Source organism: Vigna umbellata, chromosome 1, assembly GCF_029865625.1.
Source record: "Vigna umbellata cultivar VRB3 chromosome 1, Vumbellata_1.0, whole genome shotgun sequence".
Taxonomy (NCBI): Eukaryota; Viridiplantae; Streptophyta; class Magnoliopsida; order Fabales; family Fabaceae; genus Vigna; species Vigna umbellata.
Window position 1 is genome coordinate 14,678,315 of NC_142165.1, and position 15,679 is coordinate 14,693,993.

The window sequence follows — 15,679 nt, forward strand, 5'->3', positions numbered from 1 at the left end:
ACATTTGTGATTTAATTGTTATTATAATTTTAACTATATAAAGATTAAAATGATTAAATTATATGTTAATAATTAAAAATGAAAATGAAAACTATATAATTAATGATTCAGAATATAATTTTATACTATAATTGATTGGTATATATATTCCAAAAATCATAGTCTAAATACTGATTTGGATCAGCTTTATGCAAGTTCAACTATCTAACGATAACCACACATTAACTATAAATTTGCAAACAAAAAATCGAGATCAAGATCAAGAATTTTTGTAATGTTGTACTTGGAATAAGAGGCTTGAAAAGATTCACTCCAACTCTAAACCAAAAATCAAATTACGACAGAAAAATGTTTAAACCATAAATCAAATTATGCCAGTAATATATAACAGAAAGCTTTTCTTTTTTTTATTGCTGAATGATCTACTTGGATACTAAGAAAACTTCACGTTCACAGTATCTAAGACTAAAACCTAACAATTATGTAGCTAAATTTCGGTCCACCCTTCCCGTCTGGTGCGTAATACATTTGGAATTTGCATGTACGGTGATGAAGGAAGCAGGATCTTTGAGCTTTGCACGAAACGCTGGCTCTGAAAAAGGGCTTACAAAAGCTCAACAACAAGGGCAGATGCACCACCTCCTCCGTTGCAAATGCCACCGACTCCGTACTTCCCATTCTTCTGCTTCAATACCTGCAGTATATAACTTTTAGATTAACTGAATCCAAAAACAACATTCAATATTATGGAAAGACCGAACATGCTACTCTATATTGTAAAATAACAAAGTTTTGAACTGAGCATATACCCCTAAAAGCGTCACCAGAATGCGAGCACCACTGCAACCGAGAGGATGACCCAGTGCAACAGCTCCACCATGTACATTTACTTTTTCCTGCAAAATAATAGTTACTTGAGTGAAAGGAATAAATGGCAGGGTACAGCCATTAATGATCGCGGTTAAGTTAAATTATGGATTATAGAAAAACATCTAACATGTTCTGCACTATGCAAAGATGGGTTTGAAGCCTACGACAGCATACATTCTTTAAGATAATTAGAGATACGGCCATTAATGGCCACAATAATGTTAAATTATGGGTTGTAGACAAATTGTAGCATGCTCTGCACTATGCAAAGAGGGATTCGGGACCTACAACAGCATCCACTCTTCAAGACAGTCAACAGAAAACACTATAGGATTACAACTTTCACTCGATGACACAGAGAAGAACTTACCGAATTTAGTCCAAGAAGTTTTTGGTTTGCAAGAGCCACAACCTATGGACAATAATATGAACAGTTAAAATCTATAGCATCATGAATTGAAAAAGTACTACAATTCAGCAGTAATTCCTACCGCAAAAGCTTCATTAATTTCATAAAAGTCAATTTGTGAAGCCTCCAACCCTGCATTGGAAATGGCTTTGGGAATGGCAAGGGATGGGGCCGTCGTAAATAACTCTGGTTCCTGCACAGCCCAAACTTATGAGTATGAAATTATACTAATAATATAACAAATGCTAGAAATAGTGTGAATACCGGAATCGTTTTCTCTATTTCTTATTTCTTATGGTCTGAAGATGTAGTTCATATTTAAAATATATTTCATGTACCTGAGCAGCGTCAGCAAATCCAGTGATTTTTGCAATAACTTGAAGCCCAAGCTTCAGTGCTTTCTCTCCACTCACCAAAACTAATGCAGCAGCACCATCACTGTTGGAAAGAGCATTTTCATTTTTATTAAAATATTAAACTAATGATGGGTGCTAATTATCATTTGAGAATTTAAATTAATGATAAATGAATACACAAAGAAACATATAAAATATTAAATATGTCTAAATACAACTCTAACTGAATCACTTGTGGCTCAAAGATAATATAGGCAAAAAAACTTGTCTTCCTGACGACATTCTTTGATATCTATACTACCAGGAGAATGAAGCAGATTTACAAGCATTGTTCATCCCCATACTACCCCTTGGTCCAACACACATATAAGAGATTTATATAGTGGAAAGTCCATTTTTTATAAGAATAAGATAAGCAAATTTTAACCATACAACAATATATGGATGGACCATACAACCATATGGATGGTCAGTATTAAAAGTTTTTAAGTTCACATAACAAATTAAAAAAGTCATTTGACAGTTTAAAACTACTCACATGACTAGGGGGACTTTTAAATTTTTATCATTCATAATAACATCAAATGGTGAGTAAGTAGCATCCAAATCGTTAAACATTAAAAAAATGAGCAAATTTTGATAACATATTAACCTTATGCTAGAAGCATTGCCAGCAGTAACAGAACCTCCAGTCTCCTTGAAACTTGGACGAAGTTTGCGTAACTTGGCAGCATCAAACTGGCATAGAAAAAGGAAAATATAACAATATATTAACTTGTATTCGACAGCCAGTATAAACAAATCTATTGACTATAAACTTACTAAATTTTTGCAGCTAGAAGCTGTATAAAAGTTTTGTTTATGAGGAGAAAAAAAAAACTTTAAATTCCAATCCCAACTCCTGATTAATTGTTTACCTTAATAGACCTGGACATATTCACAATATTATCCAATATTCATATAACTCATGCTTAGAAAACCTATGGCGTTCAAACATATTTCAGACTCATGAAACTGGGAATATTATTAGATAAACAAGTGTTTTTGTAGGCTAAACTACTATTCATACAAGTATTACCATGTTTCAACTTATTTATGCGGTTACCTTTCCTATGCCTTCATCCCTATCAACAACTGTTGAAGGTTTTCCCCTTCCACCAGAGACTTCAACTGGAACAATTTCCCATTTAAAGGCTCCACTATCTTGGGCAGCAATTCCACGTTCAAAACTTTGAATCGCATAGTTGTCCTAAGGGAAAAACAGAGACATCACAAAAATTTATTACAATAATCCTGCTAAAATCTTTCTAAAAAGACAATAATCCTAAATACCTGGTCATCTCTTGTAAATGCATGGTTATCTGCACATAGCTCAGCACACACTCCCATCCCAACATCCTTATAGACATCCCATAACCCATCTTTCAACATCCCATCAACAAGTGAATCATGCCCGAGGCGCGATCCTTTCCTGAAGTTTTACTACTGAATCAGTTTCTGCCACAACTAGAACAAATCTTAAAGAGAGTCAAATTAAATGCAATATTGACCTTACTTCAGCCAGGTACTTAGGTACATTAGACATGCTTTCCATACCACCAGCCACAACAACATCATTTGTGCCTAATTGAATACTCTGGGCTGCAAGCATTGTAGCTGCAATAACCAGAACAAATTTAATATCCTTTTTCTATATTTTAAAAACATAAAATGATACAAATAGAATTCTCTTAATAATAAACCCACCCTTCATTCCTGATGCACAAACTTTGTTAACAGTAGTGCAGACTACTGAATTGGGTATTCCTGCTCCGAGAGCAGCTTGTCTTGCAGGAGCTTGCCCCAAATTAGCACTAAGAACATTTCCGAAAATTACTTCTTCCACAAGGGATGGATCAACATTAGCCCTTTTAAGAGCAGCTGTGTATCAATGAAAAAAACATGTAAACATGACAAGTTTCAAATGCAATGTAATGAGCACTGAAATATGGTTCCATAGTTACCTTCAATGGCTATAGAGCCTAGCTTAGTGGCAGATAGAGATGACAGAGTACCAAGAAATCCACCCATCGGCGTACGTGCAACACCAACAATGCAAACATCTATAGAAATCAAACATAGAAGATCAACTAACGAAAAGACATCCAGTCTGTCCGAGTTCAGAGATATGAAATTTAACGCTTTAATTTTTTATTTTTTTTTTCTTTATGATTTTGCCTGACGGATCAAACGAACTGTTCTAGAGGAAACTTTACGAGGTGAAATGAAGGGAATATAAACAGCGCGATACATCAATATACTCTAATTCGAAAGTGTAAGTAGGTAATCCAAAATATTTTATGAACGACCTCGGGGTTTTATGTAATCTGAAGAAGCTGCAGCTGCTGGCGCCATTGATAGATGAAAACGGAGTCTGTGATCCAAAACATTAAACACGGAGAGATTTAGGCTTAATTAGAAAACGAAGATACATAATATTTGAGAACTGATTTCAAGTTCGGAGGATACAAGAATCATCAAAACTGATTATCAAAGCACAAATCAACCTCTTAACGGTTAAACATTCGGAAATTGAAAAATACGAAAAAGCAGAGCGAGATTGTGCGACTGCTCCTCGTTCGTTGTTTTCGTATGCAAGCAAATAATATGCAATGAAAGATGACGATGAGAGAAGCGAGGGGGAAATGGAGATCTAGGAGAGAATCAAGAGTAAAAAATAAACGATGAAGAAACAGATAAAAGCTGATGCATGCATCAAATGGATCTGAAGAAAATTGAGGAAAGAAAGTTTGGAATATACCTTTGTTAGCTATGTGTTTGTTGTTTGGTGGAAGGAGCAGTGAGAAGACGAAAGAGGAGTGAAGAGCGAATGAAAATGGGTGATGCGTGAGCTTATATATGGCGTGGTGGAAGACGCCACGAGTTACACGCGCCTTTCAATGCATACTATTGCTTAACGTGTTACTGGACAAGGCCAAGCAAAACCCAATCGCTCTTATCTTCTTAACATTCTCATTCATCAACTTCAACTCTAATCCAAATGTGTGTTAGGTAGTAACCAATAATTATAATTATTATTATTATTATTGTTATTATCATTATTAACTCAAATTCATTATTAGTAATAACATTTAAAAACCATTATTATTAGATTAATAATATGAAAAGTTATTAAGAGTGTGTTAAGGTTGATTACGTTGCGATGTTACAAACCGAGGTAATATATTGTTAATATTATGATGATTAGGGTGTGCGAAAATGCAAGATAGAAAAAATTGATTTTGATACTCTTTATTTTGGTAAGTAATTAATTTGTAACATGAAACAAAGACATTACAATAATGGTTTATTAAAAATAATTAATTTAAGGTAATTTGGTGTTCAAGAATGATTTAAGTGGAGAGTTTGATAAATTAAAGACTGTTATTGCATATAAAATTTAAAATGCGACCCATGCGATGCACACTTATTACTTTTTTAATTTCCGTAAAAGGACACACATGCAATCTTAGTCCACCTACCAACATATTAAACAATTTATTTTTAAAACACATAATCTTATTCAAATTAATATATCTCAACTTAATAGAAAATATGTAAAATTTGATCAAATTTATTTATAATATAAATAAAAAACGATTTAGTTTAAAAAAGATGCATGTATGTTACATAGATGTGGATGGAGGGCGGGGTACAGATAGAAAGCTTCACATGTCTTCTTTCCACGGTGGAAACTTAATTTGACTATAGGATAAAATATTTTTTAAATGAATGACTATTTTTTCTCCCTTCCTTGTGGGTTTATTAAAGGTTTAATTGAATGATTGATTTTTTATTATCTACATTGATCTTAATCAAGATTTTATGGATAGTAATCGATTTGGCTTAGATGATTTCTTCTTAATTGACCATAAGTTAAGTTTATCCAAATTAATTTTTATAAACTTAAGACTGATCACTTAAAACAAAACTCATTTGATCGATTCATCTAAGTCATCCATCATAGGTTGATTTCTTAGATAATCCAGTGATCAATCATCCTTACCAAATAATATGATTGTTTAGTTACATAATGATCATGACCAACAGCTATAGCATAATTAGGTTAATAATGATAATAACAAATCAACCTCTTAATATTGATTAATATATAATTAAATCGTTATTAGGTCTAAATAAAAGATAAAATGTTCATCATAACTATTATATATAAAAGTATAAAGTATGAGTTATACATACATACACACGTAATAATAATATAGATTATTACATTAATTGTTAATCCATCAATCATACACTAATTATCATTAGACAATCTTTCATAGATATCATCTATACGATTTCTTAAAACTTTAAAAATAGAATAACTAATGACCCATTAACAATCTTTAATGATGACAAACAAATTATAATTTAGTTTCTGGTTTTGAAAATAATTAATTTTCTATTAATCCCGGTCTCGTAATATCTTTAAAGTATTGATTAATGAATTATTGTTTTTTTCTTTATCGACTACAATATTATTACTATACTTCACTTTAAAGAAAAACATTAAATGGCTTTTTTGAATTTTTAACACAAACGCTACTCTCCGATAAAAAAAATTACCTTTTATTTTTCATATTGTGAATATAAACACAAATAAAAAATACTTAAAAAATGAAAACCTCATGGTGATGAGCACTATTACTTATTAAAAATAGTCAATTTGGTATAGGAAGAAAGGAAAATATAAATAATGAAGTGAAAAAAAACACATAAGGTAATTAAAAATAGATAAGATGTAGAATAAAAAATATTTAATTTAAGACAGTAAGTTTGAATATGAATAAGTAAGAATTACAAGTTGTCTATTGAAGTTAAATTTAAACTTAAAAACAATACAAATAGCGCTAGATTACAAAAGAAGATAAACACCTAATAAGTGTAGAAATAAAAATATAAAAAGATTGATTTAAAACGAGTAACAAAGGAAATTTTGAACTAGTTTTTAATTAGATTAAGAGTGAAATTAAAATTAAGAAATATATTTAGTAGAAATAATTCATCTAAGAATAATTTCTAATAATAATTTGATTGAAAACTGTTTCTAAAAATGCTACAACTTAAAAAGATATCCACATCTATGCTCTTAAAGTTTATTTAAAGCATAAAAGTATTATTTCTTTACTATAATTTATATTTCTCACCATTAAGAAATGTTATAAATAGTGCGATTGTATGAGCTATTATTAAATAATTTTGTACAAGTTATTATTAAGCCACATGTCTTGTCTGAATTTATACATTTATAAAATTATTACATTTTATATAGAATAAATATATATTTATATCAGACTTGTTAAAAAAAAATATGATTTTAAAGTGCAGTTTAATGAAATAACTCTACCAATGAAACGGTGGCTAGCATCCTACCCTGAGGAAATGCACGTTACTTCAGCCACCCACCTAACTGCTAACTACCTTTTCATGTACTTGTCCCTCTTTTCTAGTACAGTGATGATGGAGACATTACAATTATCTTTTTTAGCAGCATGGTGATCTTTTTTCTTTAGAAGTGATATTTATTTTGTTTATTTCTCAATAAATTTTATCTAATTTTTAAAATTTAAAATAGACATTTTTTGTGGCTATATTGTAATAAAAGATACTTGCTTCTTTTTTATTTTAATACAATTTTCTTATTTTACTTTAACTACTTAACTCAGAAATCAAAATTGTAAAATAAAAAAAGTAGATATCAAAAAATAAACAATTAAACTCATATATTGAAAATATCATAAAATTGTACTGTCACTAAATAATAATCTACCTTGTAAATTATAAATGTTACATTTTTAAGAAGTAATGTTTTTTAATATAAAAAATACGTAATTATAAAATATATGATTAAATTCGTAAGAAACTAGAAAATATATAAAAGTAGTTAACACTAAAATATTTTAATAATAAAAGTTGAAAGTATAAATAAATTTCCAAGTTAGTTTTATAAAAATTATTATTTTTGTAACTTTTTTCTAAATTTATCATTTATTTATTTTTTAATATTTGACTTCATTATTCATCAATTTAAAGATCAAATAAGACTCTTAATGTTGAAGTTTACAATCTTAGTTGATCAGAATATTGAACAAAGTCAATTCATCTTCCCTAGTTATATGTGGGGTCTTCGGACTTGCGAGTAGCATTTAATAACTCAAGTTAAATTTTTGTTTGATTACAATTGATAATATGTGTTATGATCGTTGATCGAAATTTTCTGAATGCAAGTAGAACAACCTATGTAAGGTTGAGTTTGTAAGAAATATTTTATGAACCAAGCAAGGGAAGCTATATATTCAACAATTTTGTTGTGATTGAATAAATGGAACATGTGTTATGGTTTTGATTTATTTATAGATGTGTTTTTATGAAATATTTGATTTGAACTTGAGGCATGTGATGTGTACATGAAATTGAAGTGGTTGCAATTTATGAATGAGAGAAATTTGCTCGCTTTGAGAGATTGTATGTGATGTTTGGTTGATTTGATAGCGTTATTGCATATGTGAAATTGTGATTTGTATGTGTTGATATCAATGAATGATAAATGAGTTTTCATTGGTTTTAAGTGGTTTGACAAGTTGAATCCGGTTATAAATTGTGAATAGAAAAGGAAAACACAATTTGAAACAAAAAGAGTAGATTTATCGTTCAGTTGAGCTATGTTATATCTTTGATAAGTAAAATATTGTTTGATTGAAGTTGAATTGTAAGTTGATATATTGTGATGAAATGGTTTGATATTGAACTTATAATGATAAATACGTAATTTGTTTTGTATCGTAAGATTTATTTAAAAGTAAATAAATTTGATTCAATTGATATGAGAGATTGTATTTTATTATTGTAGAACCTTGATTGGTTTGTTGATGAAAATTTCTCTATAAAATATTAATTAAATTTAGTATTTATTAATCTGAAATATATTTATACTATAAATTTTATAAAATTTATTAAGTGAAAAATAATTTAAAGAGTCAAATTACTTAATTAAAACTTTTCACTTCTGAAATGTGAGACTATACCAAAAATGATTTATAAAAGATGAATATTCTCTACCAATGACATAATTAATAAAGAAACAATAAAAACTCAATAAATTTTACAATTTTTCATAAATTTCAACTCAACAATTAATAAAATATTTAAAATTATACACAAACAGGGAATTGCTAATATTTTCTTCAGGAAATAGAATTTACTTCGAAATTATTTCTGTTTTAGTGATTGTAGAAATTGTTTATTTTTAATCCGACAATGGTACTTGTAAATATTAAACTAAAGTACAATACATAAAAATGTGTCTTGAAATGCATTGATTAAAAATATATAATAATGGAGGTTCTTAATACTATATTGTTCTGCATTAAGTCAATGAAGAATTAAGGCACTATCAGTTTAATGTTATTTCAACTACATCTCACTTCCTAATACAGTAAGAACAAACAAGTATAAAAGAACAGGAGTGTTGTTTAAGTCAACAAATAATTAATGATCCGTCACTTAATGTTATTTGCCAACCGTATATGTCTCTTTCTTGGTTTCTTTTTATAAAAGAGACATTAGGGACTTAAAGCCAAGCACAAAAATGATATATTTTTACATAAATTGTTTTATTAATAAATAAAAAATTGTATTCTTAAATTTGATTTAGATTTTTAAAATCTTCGAGTCGTCTTCACTAAAAAGTAAGCGATGAGAAAGGAAATAACTAAAAGCAGGTGAGAATTATAATCAAAGTCAAATTTGTCAAATAAAGAAAGAAAATAAATTATGAAATTGTCATATTTGAAAGAAAAAATAAAAAATAAACATTATCATAGAAAAAAAATTTAATTCAATCTTATAAAATGGAGCCAAAAGAAGTTTACAGAAGCCTGAAAGAATCGAATATTTTGGTAAGCAATTATTATATCATTTTTTCAAACTTATCAAGCATCTTTACCCTTTGCATGGATCTGACAAACAGTGTCATAAAAATACCTGCACATTCAAATCAAATGCTGCATCTATCAGTCATATGAAGAAATTTGAACATGATTGGACAATAAGCTTTGTAAGATAAAGTAACCTGCAGCAATGAAAGATCCATTTCCCATAGCTACATTGCCTTGGTTGCTCATAGTGATACCAAGATTTAGCAGAGTTCCTCCTAACACGGTATACATAGTTGCCATTTGTAAAGTCGTTGCTTTCCGAGCAGCTCTTTCAGACTGCCAAATTAACTTATTAATCTCAATTTTACAAAAAGGGTTCTGAATAAAAAATAATGCAACCAAAAAAATATGAATAAACTGAATTTACATTCATTTCATACATAGTACAAAGGTAAAATAGTCAAATTTTTTGTATTTTTTCAAGAAAAAGAGGATAAAAAGTAAGAAGGTATAATATCAAATGAATAGAACAAATTTATCTGTGTTTTTTAAGGTATGGTTTTTCTAAACTGACCTCGAGAACTCGGACTCGAAGTTTTAGATCCCCTGCTTCAAGTTGCTTTGTAAACTCTTCTATTCTTTGAACTCTATATGGCATTGACATGGTGTAGGATCTAGCCTAAAAGCATTACACCAGAGTTATCGATTCAAATGGATCATCACATTGAACAATGGCATAAGTACATGCTTCACATCAAATAGATGTTAAAAAACATCATAGAAAAAAACAAAAACAAACAAAGTTCAGGGGAGAGGTGTGTGTGGTACATCATCTGCTTGCTTTCTTATCTCCTCCACAAGCTGTGGTGGTGTAATCTGCTTTTGCCTCATATCTAAAAGTTCCTGTAACGTAGTAAGAAAGTATGAGCACTGCATTTTAATGCAGTATGGAACTATAATTGTTCATGGACTATCTGAACTCTGAACCTGTGCATAGGGTGCAGCAATCCTTGCAAAGGAGAAATTTGGATTGAGTGTGTAGCCTATGCCTGTCAGAAAAATGAAAGAATCATTACTGAAACTTACTTTTAATTCATTTTAAAGAAGTTGGTTTTTTCACCAGAAAGGATGATGTTACCATATTATAATTTATATACTAATGTGAAACTAATAATAAACACTGGGACATGCTCAAATTTTTTGTAGGAGAATTTGCCAATTGGGAAGATGCACACCTTCAAGTGTTGAAAAAGCCCTGAGAACAAAGGCAAAGGTAGATGGAAAACGGAATGGCTGGTCTTGTGCTATTGCAAATAAATCCTGACACAGAAAGCATTGAATAAAAATTGTGGACTGAAGATTCTGCAGATAATTTGTAGTAACCAAGTGAAACAAACAGCAAAAATATTATGAATTCACTGATGCAATGTAACAGTGTTGACCAACCTCCCCGATTGCAGAAAGGGTCTGCTGCTGATCTGGTGCCTGGTTTTGCAAATGGTCAAGGAAAAACTGTACAGATCTCCTCACCTGGATGGTAAATTTATCATCTAAGAAGTCAAGAGTGAAGACAAGAATGAGAATATTTGAACTGCAAATAGTTTGCATTCTTACTGAAGACAGATCCCCAGTAGGTTGGAGTGCTCCCAGCTCTATAAGGCGTTGCATAACCTGCATCATTGTTTCTGGTATACTATTATTTATGTTTTAAGAACTCTGAAGATGGATAGCAAAGTTCATCAGTTAAAAGTGTTGGAAATCTCAAATTCCTTGATAGCAACTTGTGATTTCTTATTAGTTAGAAGTAAAAGACAATGTTGTAAATTTAAATAATCCAAGGGTAGTACAAAATCAAGACCTTTTTGGCATCCTTTTCATACATAGCATAGAAAAGTTCAAGCAGTCTCTCTCGGGTGAAAGATTTGATCTCTCCCATCATGCCGAAGTCATAATAAATAATTGCTTCGTCCACATCAATCGCAAGATTTCCAGGGTGAGGATCCGCATGAAAGAAACCTGTTCTCAATATCTATAAGACAAAAACAAAATGATAATCTAGTTCCTTAATATCTGTAACCAAACCGAAAACCATATTAAACATAGCAGATGTTGCTATTAGATTGTGCACCTGAATCAGGTACGCCTCAGTAGCACGTGATGAGATTCGTAATCGATCATAGCCACGAGAAGTTAACGTATCCACCTGGTCTATTTTGATACCTGTGCCAGGAGAAATCAGAGTTAGGAGCAGTTGTAAATAAAGTAATGCCAAAATTATAGTATAAGTGAAGAGGAAAACCTGGAACATACTCCATGGTCAACACCTTTAAGGCAGTATAATCCCAATATACCAACTACAACAAAAGTAAAGTACAATTGTTAGACACTAAAATTTTTCACAGGATGCAATTGGATGTTATGTTAGTGCTGCAGCAAGATACTTACAGGTATTCGAACCCACTTTATGTTTCTAAAATCTCGTCGGAACCTGTCAGCATTCTTTCCTTCATTTATATAGTCAATTTCTTGATACAGAATACTGCAAAGTATCATGTGAAACACTGTAAATTGTAGAAAGCATTGGAATAATAGAAGGTGAAATTACTGATATGCAATGAACATAATTTAACATATGTTTTACTTCATGAAATCTCCATAACGATATACTTCCAAGCTTATTACTTACGTTGCACATTCTTCATATATTCCAATCCAATCTCTAAGTGGACCCCCAAAAGTTTCATTTCTCTGGAAATACTCTGCGATCAGCTTTAAGTTTTCTGGATAGAGCAAGCAAACATGTGAGAATAACAAACAAAAAAATCATTCACTATAATTTTACATTAAACTCTATATACGCTAACCATAAATACCCTTCTTCAGCTTAGAGTTTCTCGAATCAAAGAAGTGTATCAAACAAATACTGTTGGAGATTCCACGTCTATGATATACATACCAAATTATAATACATTAGTATTTTGCAAATTACTTTAGTTAGACTCTAAACAACTTTGGTTTGTAAGATGATGTTTGCATCTAGTATATACTATAAATTGGTTTGAAACGGTTTGAACCAAACGGCTTTTGGATTAATTGGTAATTAATAATTGGTAACATCCTCTTAATAAAAAACCCCAAGGTGTTGTTAATGGCAGAAGCAAAATGAACACAACTTACTCAAATCAATGTCGAAAAGCTTCTTCAGACCTGGCCTTTGAACTTTGACTACTACTTTTTCTCCATTATGCAGAATAGCACGATGAACCTACAAATATGTGTCCCCGGAATTCATGTTACCATATTAATAACAGCAGTAATTTAAAAGTGTAAGTCAAATTTTCAATTTAACGAAAATATAAATCAAACACCTGACCGAGACTAGCAGCGGCAATTGGGCGATCTTCAAACTCTTTAAATAACATGTCAATGGAAGCTCCTAATTCACTCTCAATAAATTTTCTTGCTTTCTCAGGAGAGAAGGCAGGAACCATGTCCTGTACAATGTTATATTGTTATCAAGTAAAACTCTTGTATACTAGTCCAAAATATAAATAAATCTTGATGAATTCACTCTATTTACTCAAAAAAACTAGCCCTTTTCGTTTATTAACAAAAAATAGGAAATGTCTACGATGATGATCCTAAAAATGACAGAAGAAATACCTGCAATTTTACGAGCTCATCCACAAATTCACGTGGAAACAGATCCGACCTTGTTGATGACAACTGACCAAGTTTAATGAAAGTTGGACCAAGCTGCAATACAGACTCTCTTAACCATGAGGCAGTTTTCCTCCTTCTGATTTTCTAATGAATGTTAAAAAATTCTCAGTTCAGCTAAAGCACAAAAACACAAACAGAAACATGACCAAGACCAATTTGATAAAATAAAACACTAATTTGTTTCCACCACCTAGGACTACAAGTCAAGCGAGAATGGAAAACAGTATTTTATTTTTTTGGCAACAAGCAAAATTCAGAACCTACCTGTTTTGCTTCTGTGAAGCCTCTCATATATGCCCATTTTGAGTTGTCCAACAGAATCCGAATTCTGAAAGAAACAACAAAAGACCAAACATCAATAGACCTCTGCCAGGAGCTGTAATGTTCATTGGCCCAACTGAAACCTTCATCTGAGGGTAAAACCTTTAGCTCTTCCAACGATGGAAGTGCTCTAGATGTTCTAGTTCTAGACTTCACTGTCTTGGTCATGACTGGCATAGGTCTTTTTCTCACTTGACTTGTCCCATTAACCTTCGAAGCTGAACCATTCACTGTCTTCTCTACCTTATTCGCTGACATTGTCTTTCTGTTCACCAGCTCAGTTGTTCGTACCATTTTAACAGCTCTACCATTTGCTGCTCCGTTCTTTGAGGAAGGCAAAGGCAATTCTGTCTGTCGCATTCTCACGACCAAAAACTTTGGAAACGGATTGCTCTTTGATGGATCACACGTTGTTGTCCTAATGTTCTTCGACAATTTATTAACCGAAATCGAGCCTGAAAAACTTAGACTGTCCAGTGTTCTTCTTTGAGTTACCAACTTCACATGATGACAATAACAACCTTGCATGGCCATTGTTTCTGTCGTCTGCGATAAATTGAAGTCACCTTACAAAGAAACACCACACACGTGGAAACAGTAAGGAAAGAAAAATGACACGTGCAGAATCAGTTTTTGAACTCTGCCGACAAATTCAGATTTTAATGTGTCGTACTACTAGTATTAGTACAGCACTTGTTATGAACTGTGAACTCACCATGATTTTATTTTCTTCCAAAAATCATGGTGTGTTCATCTTATAATCAGTCCAAACACATTAAATTGTTCAAAAAACAGAGAATAAAGCAGTTCATGAGCTTGGTGAACCTAGTTTTTATTAAAATATGCAAAATATTCTATTAGCAACTATTAGGTATACTGTTCTTTGACATAATACATCAGAAATATTTTTTAAATCTGTGCAGTAGAAGAGAAGAAAAAGTTTGCTAATCTTATGCATCACTGGGAGTGAAGTGAACCAATCAAGTTCAAAAAGCAAAATCAAACATATCATACTGTCAACGAAACCCAGAATTTGATATCAGTAATTTTCTCATCAATCAGTAGTCATGTTAAACACATAATAACAAAAAATATTGCATAAACTAGAATTTAATATTGCAGTAACAACAAATATTCATGTAGAATTGAAAAAAAAAATAGCTAAGCGAATTGAATCCACTGAAATCAAAATCATTGTACCTGCAACGTAGCTCTCCACTTCAGTGAATACAGGTTCTACAAACCTTAGATGTTGGTAACGTATAGCATAGTTTTTCTGAAGGAGAAAGAAAACGTATCGGTATGTATATGGCGAAAAACAGAATTAGAATGAAAGAGAGACAACGTAGGATGCAGTTGCTTGTAAGTTTCAAATGGAACAGTTTAAGTAACTGACTTCTGCTTCAGTTTCAGTGTTAAGGACAAAAACGGAAGACACAGTAGGTTTGGTACGTGTAAGACTCTACTTCCTCTTATTAACGTTGTTAGCGTCAAAACCAACGGAAAACAGAGCAGTTTTTCACCGTTTGCCCGTTAATAATCAATTGCCTAGTTCATCTCTTAGCCACAAATATCAAATAAAACATAGAACCTATTAAATATTCATGTCGTGGAATTAAAAACATTAACCTTCGATTTATGTCTCACTACTTAATATATTTATAATATATATAAATTATGACTAAATTCGTTTATACAAATATTGATAAATACAAAATAATTCTCCTCACGTAAGTAACACGTACTCAGAAAAGGTACAAAATTTTATCAATTTCCTCTCTTTCTCTTCTTTCGCTTTCTCTTGATGTTTGTTGATTATTTATTGGCTTAATGAAACAAGGTTGGTTAGACTAACAAGACAAGCAAGAACGACTCAATTCAACATAACATTGCAATTTTCATTTTCAAAGATGGTCCATCAATATAGAAAGGAACCATTTTAAACATAGTCAAGAAAAATAAATAAATTAAACTCGTAAAAATTAAAATTGCAAGTTGCTAAATTTTTAAATTTGTATTTTACTTTCAAGAGATATAATTTTTGCTCTTATATTTTCTACTCTACATCCACTAAATATATA

General features: G+C 31.1%; 2 protein-coding genes across 2 annotated transcripts; both read right to left on the reverse strand.

Moving 5' to 3' along the window:
• Positions 1 to 306: 306 nt before the first annotated feature.
• Positions 307 to 4,590, reverse strand: LOC148204755 (acetyl-CoA acetyltransferase 2-like). The gene is made up of 13 exons (XM_088096799.1): positions 4,436 to 4,590; positions 3,984 to 4,048; positions 3,639 to 3,737; positions 3,382 to 3,555; positions 3,186 to 3,291; positions 2,968 to 3,106; positions 2,741 to 2,884; positions 2,288 to 2,373; positions 1,618 to 1,717; positions 1,362 to 1,472; positions 1,241 to 1,282; positions 810 to 896; positions 307 to 694 (listed from the first exon to the last, which is right to left on the reverse strand). The coding sequence occupies exons 2-13, from the start codon at positions 4,027 to 4,029 to the stop codon at positions 605 to 607; spliced, it is 1,224 nt and encodes a 407-aa protein (XP_087952925.1). The 5' UTR covers positions 4,030 to 4,048; positions 4,436 to 4,590; the 3' UTR covers positions 307 to 604.
• A 4,907-nt stretch (positions 4,591 to 9,497) lies between these two features.
• Positions 9,498 to 15,060, reverse strand: LOC124835198 (protein ACTIVITY OF BC1 COMPLEX KINASE 7, chloroplastic). The gene is made up of 18 exons (XM_088096794.1): positions 14,799 to 15,060; positions 13,542 to 14,164; positions 13,218 to 13,361; positions 12,923 to 13,048; positions 12,732 to 12,819; positions 12,241 to 12,334; positions 12,000 to 12,093; positions 11,854 to 11,908; positions 11,683 to 11,774; positions 11,413 to 11,583; positions 11,169 to 11,225; positions 11,001 to 11,084; positions 10,790 to 10,874; positions 10,542 to 10,603; positions 10,383 to 10,457; positions 10,129 to 10,233; positions 9,749 to 9,890; positions 9,498 to 9,660 (listed from the first exon to the last, which is right to left on the reverse strand). The coding sequence occupies exons 2-18, from the start codon at positions 14,130 to 14,132 to the stop codon at positions 9,587 to 9,589; spliced, it is 2,139 nt and encodes a 712-aa protein (XP_087952920.1). The 5' UTR covers positions 14,133 to 14,164; positions 14,799 to 15,060; the 3' UTR covers positions 9,498 to 9,586.
• Between the last annotated feature and the right edge of the window lie 619 nt (positions 15,061 to 15,679).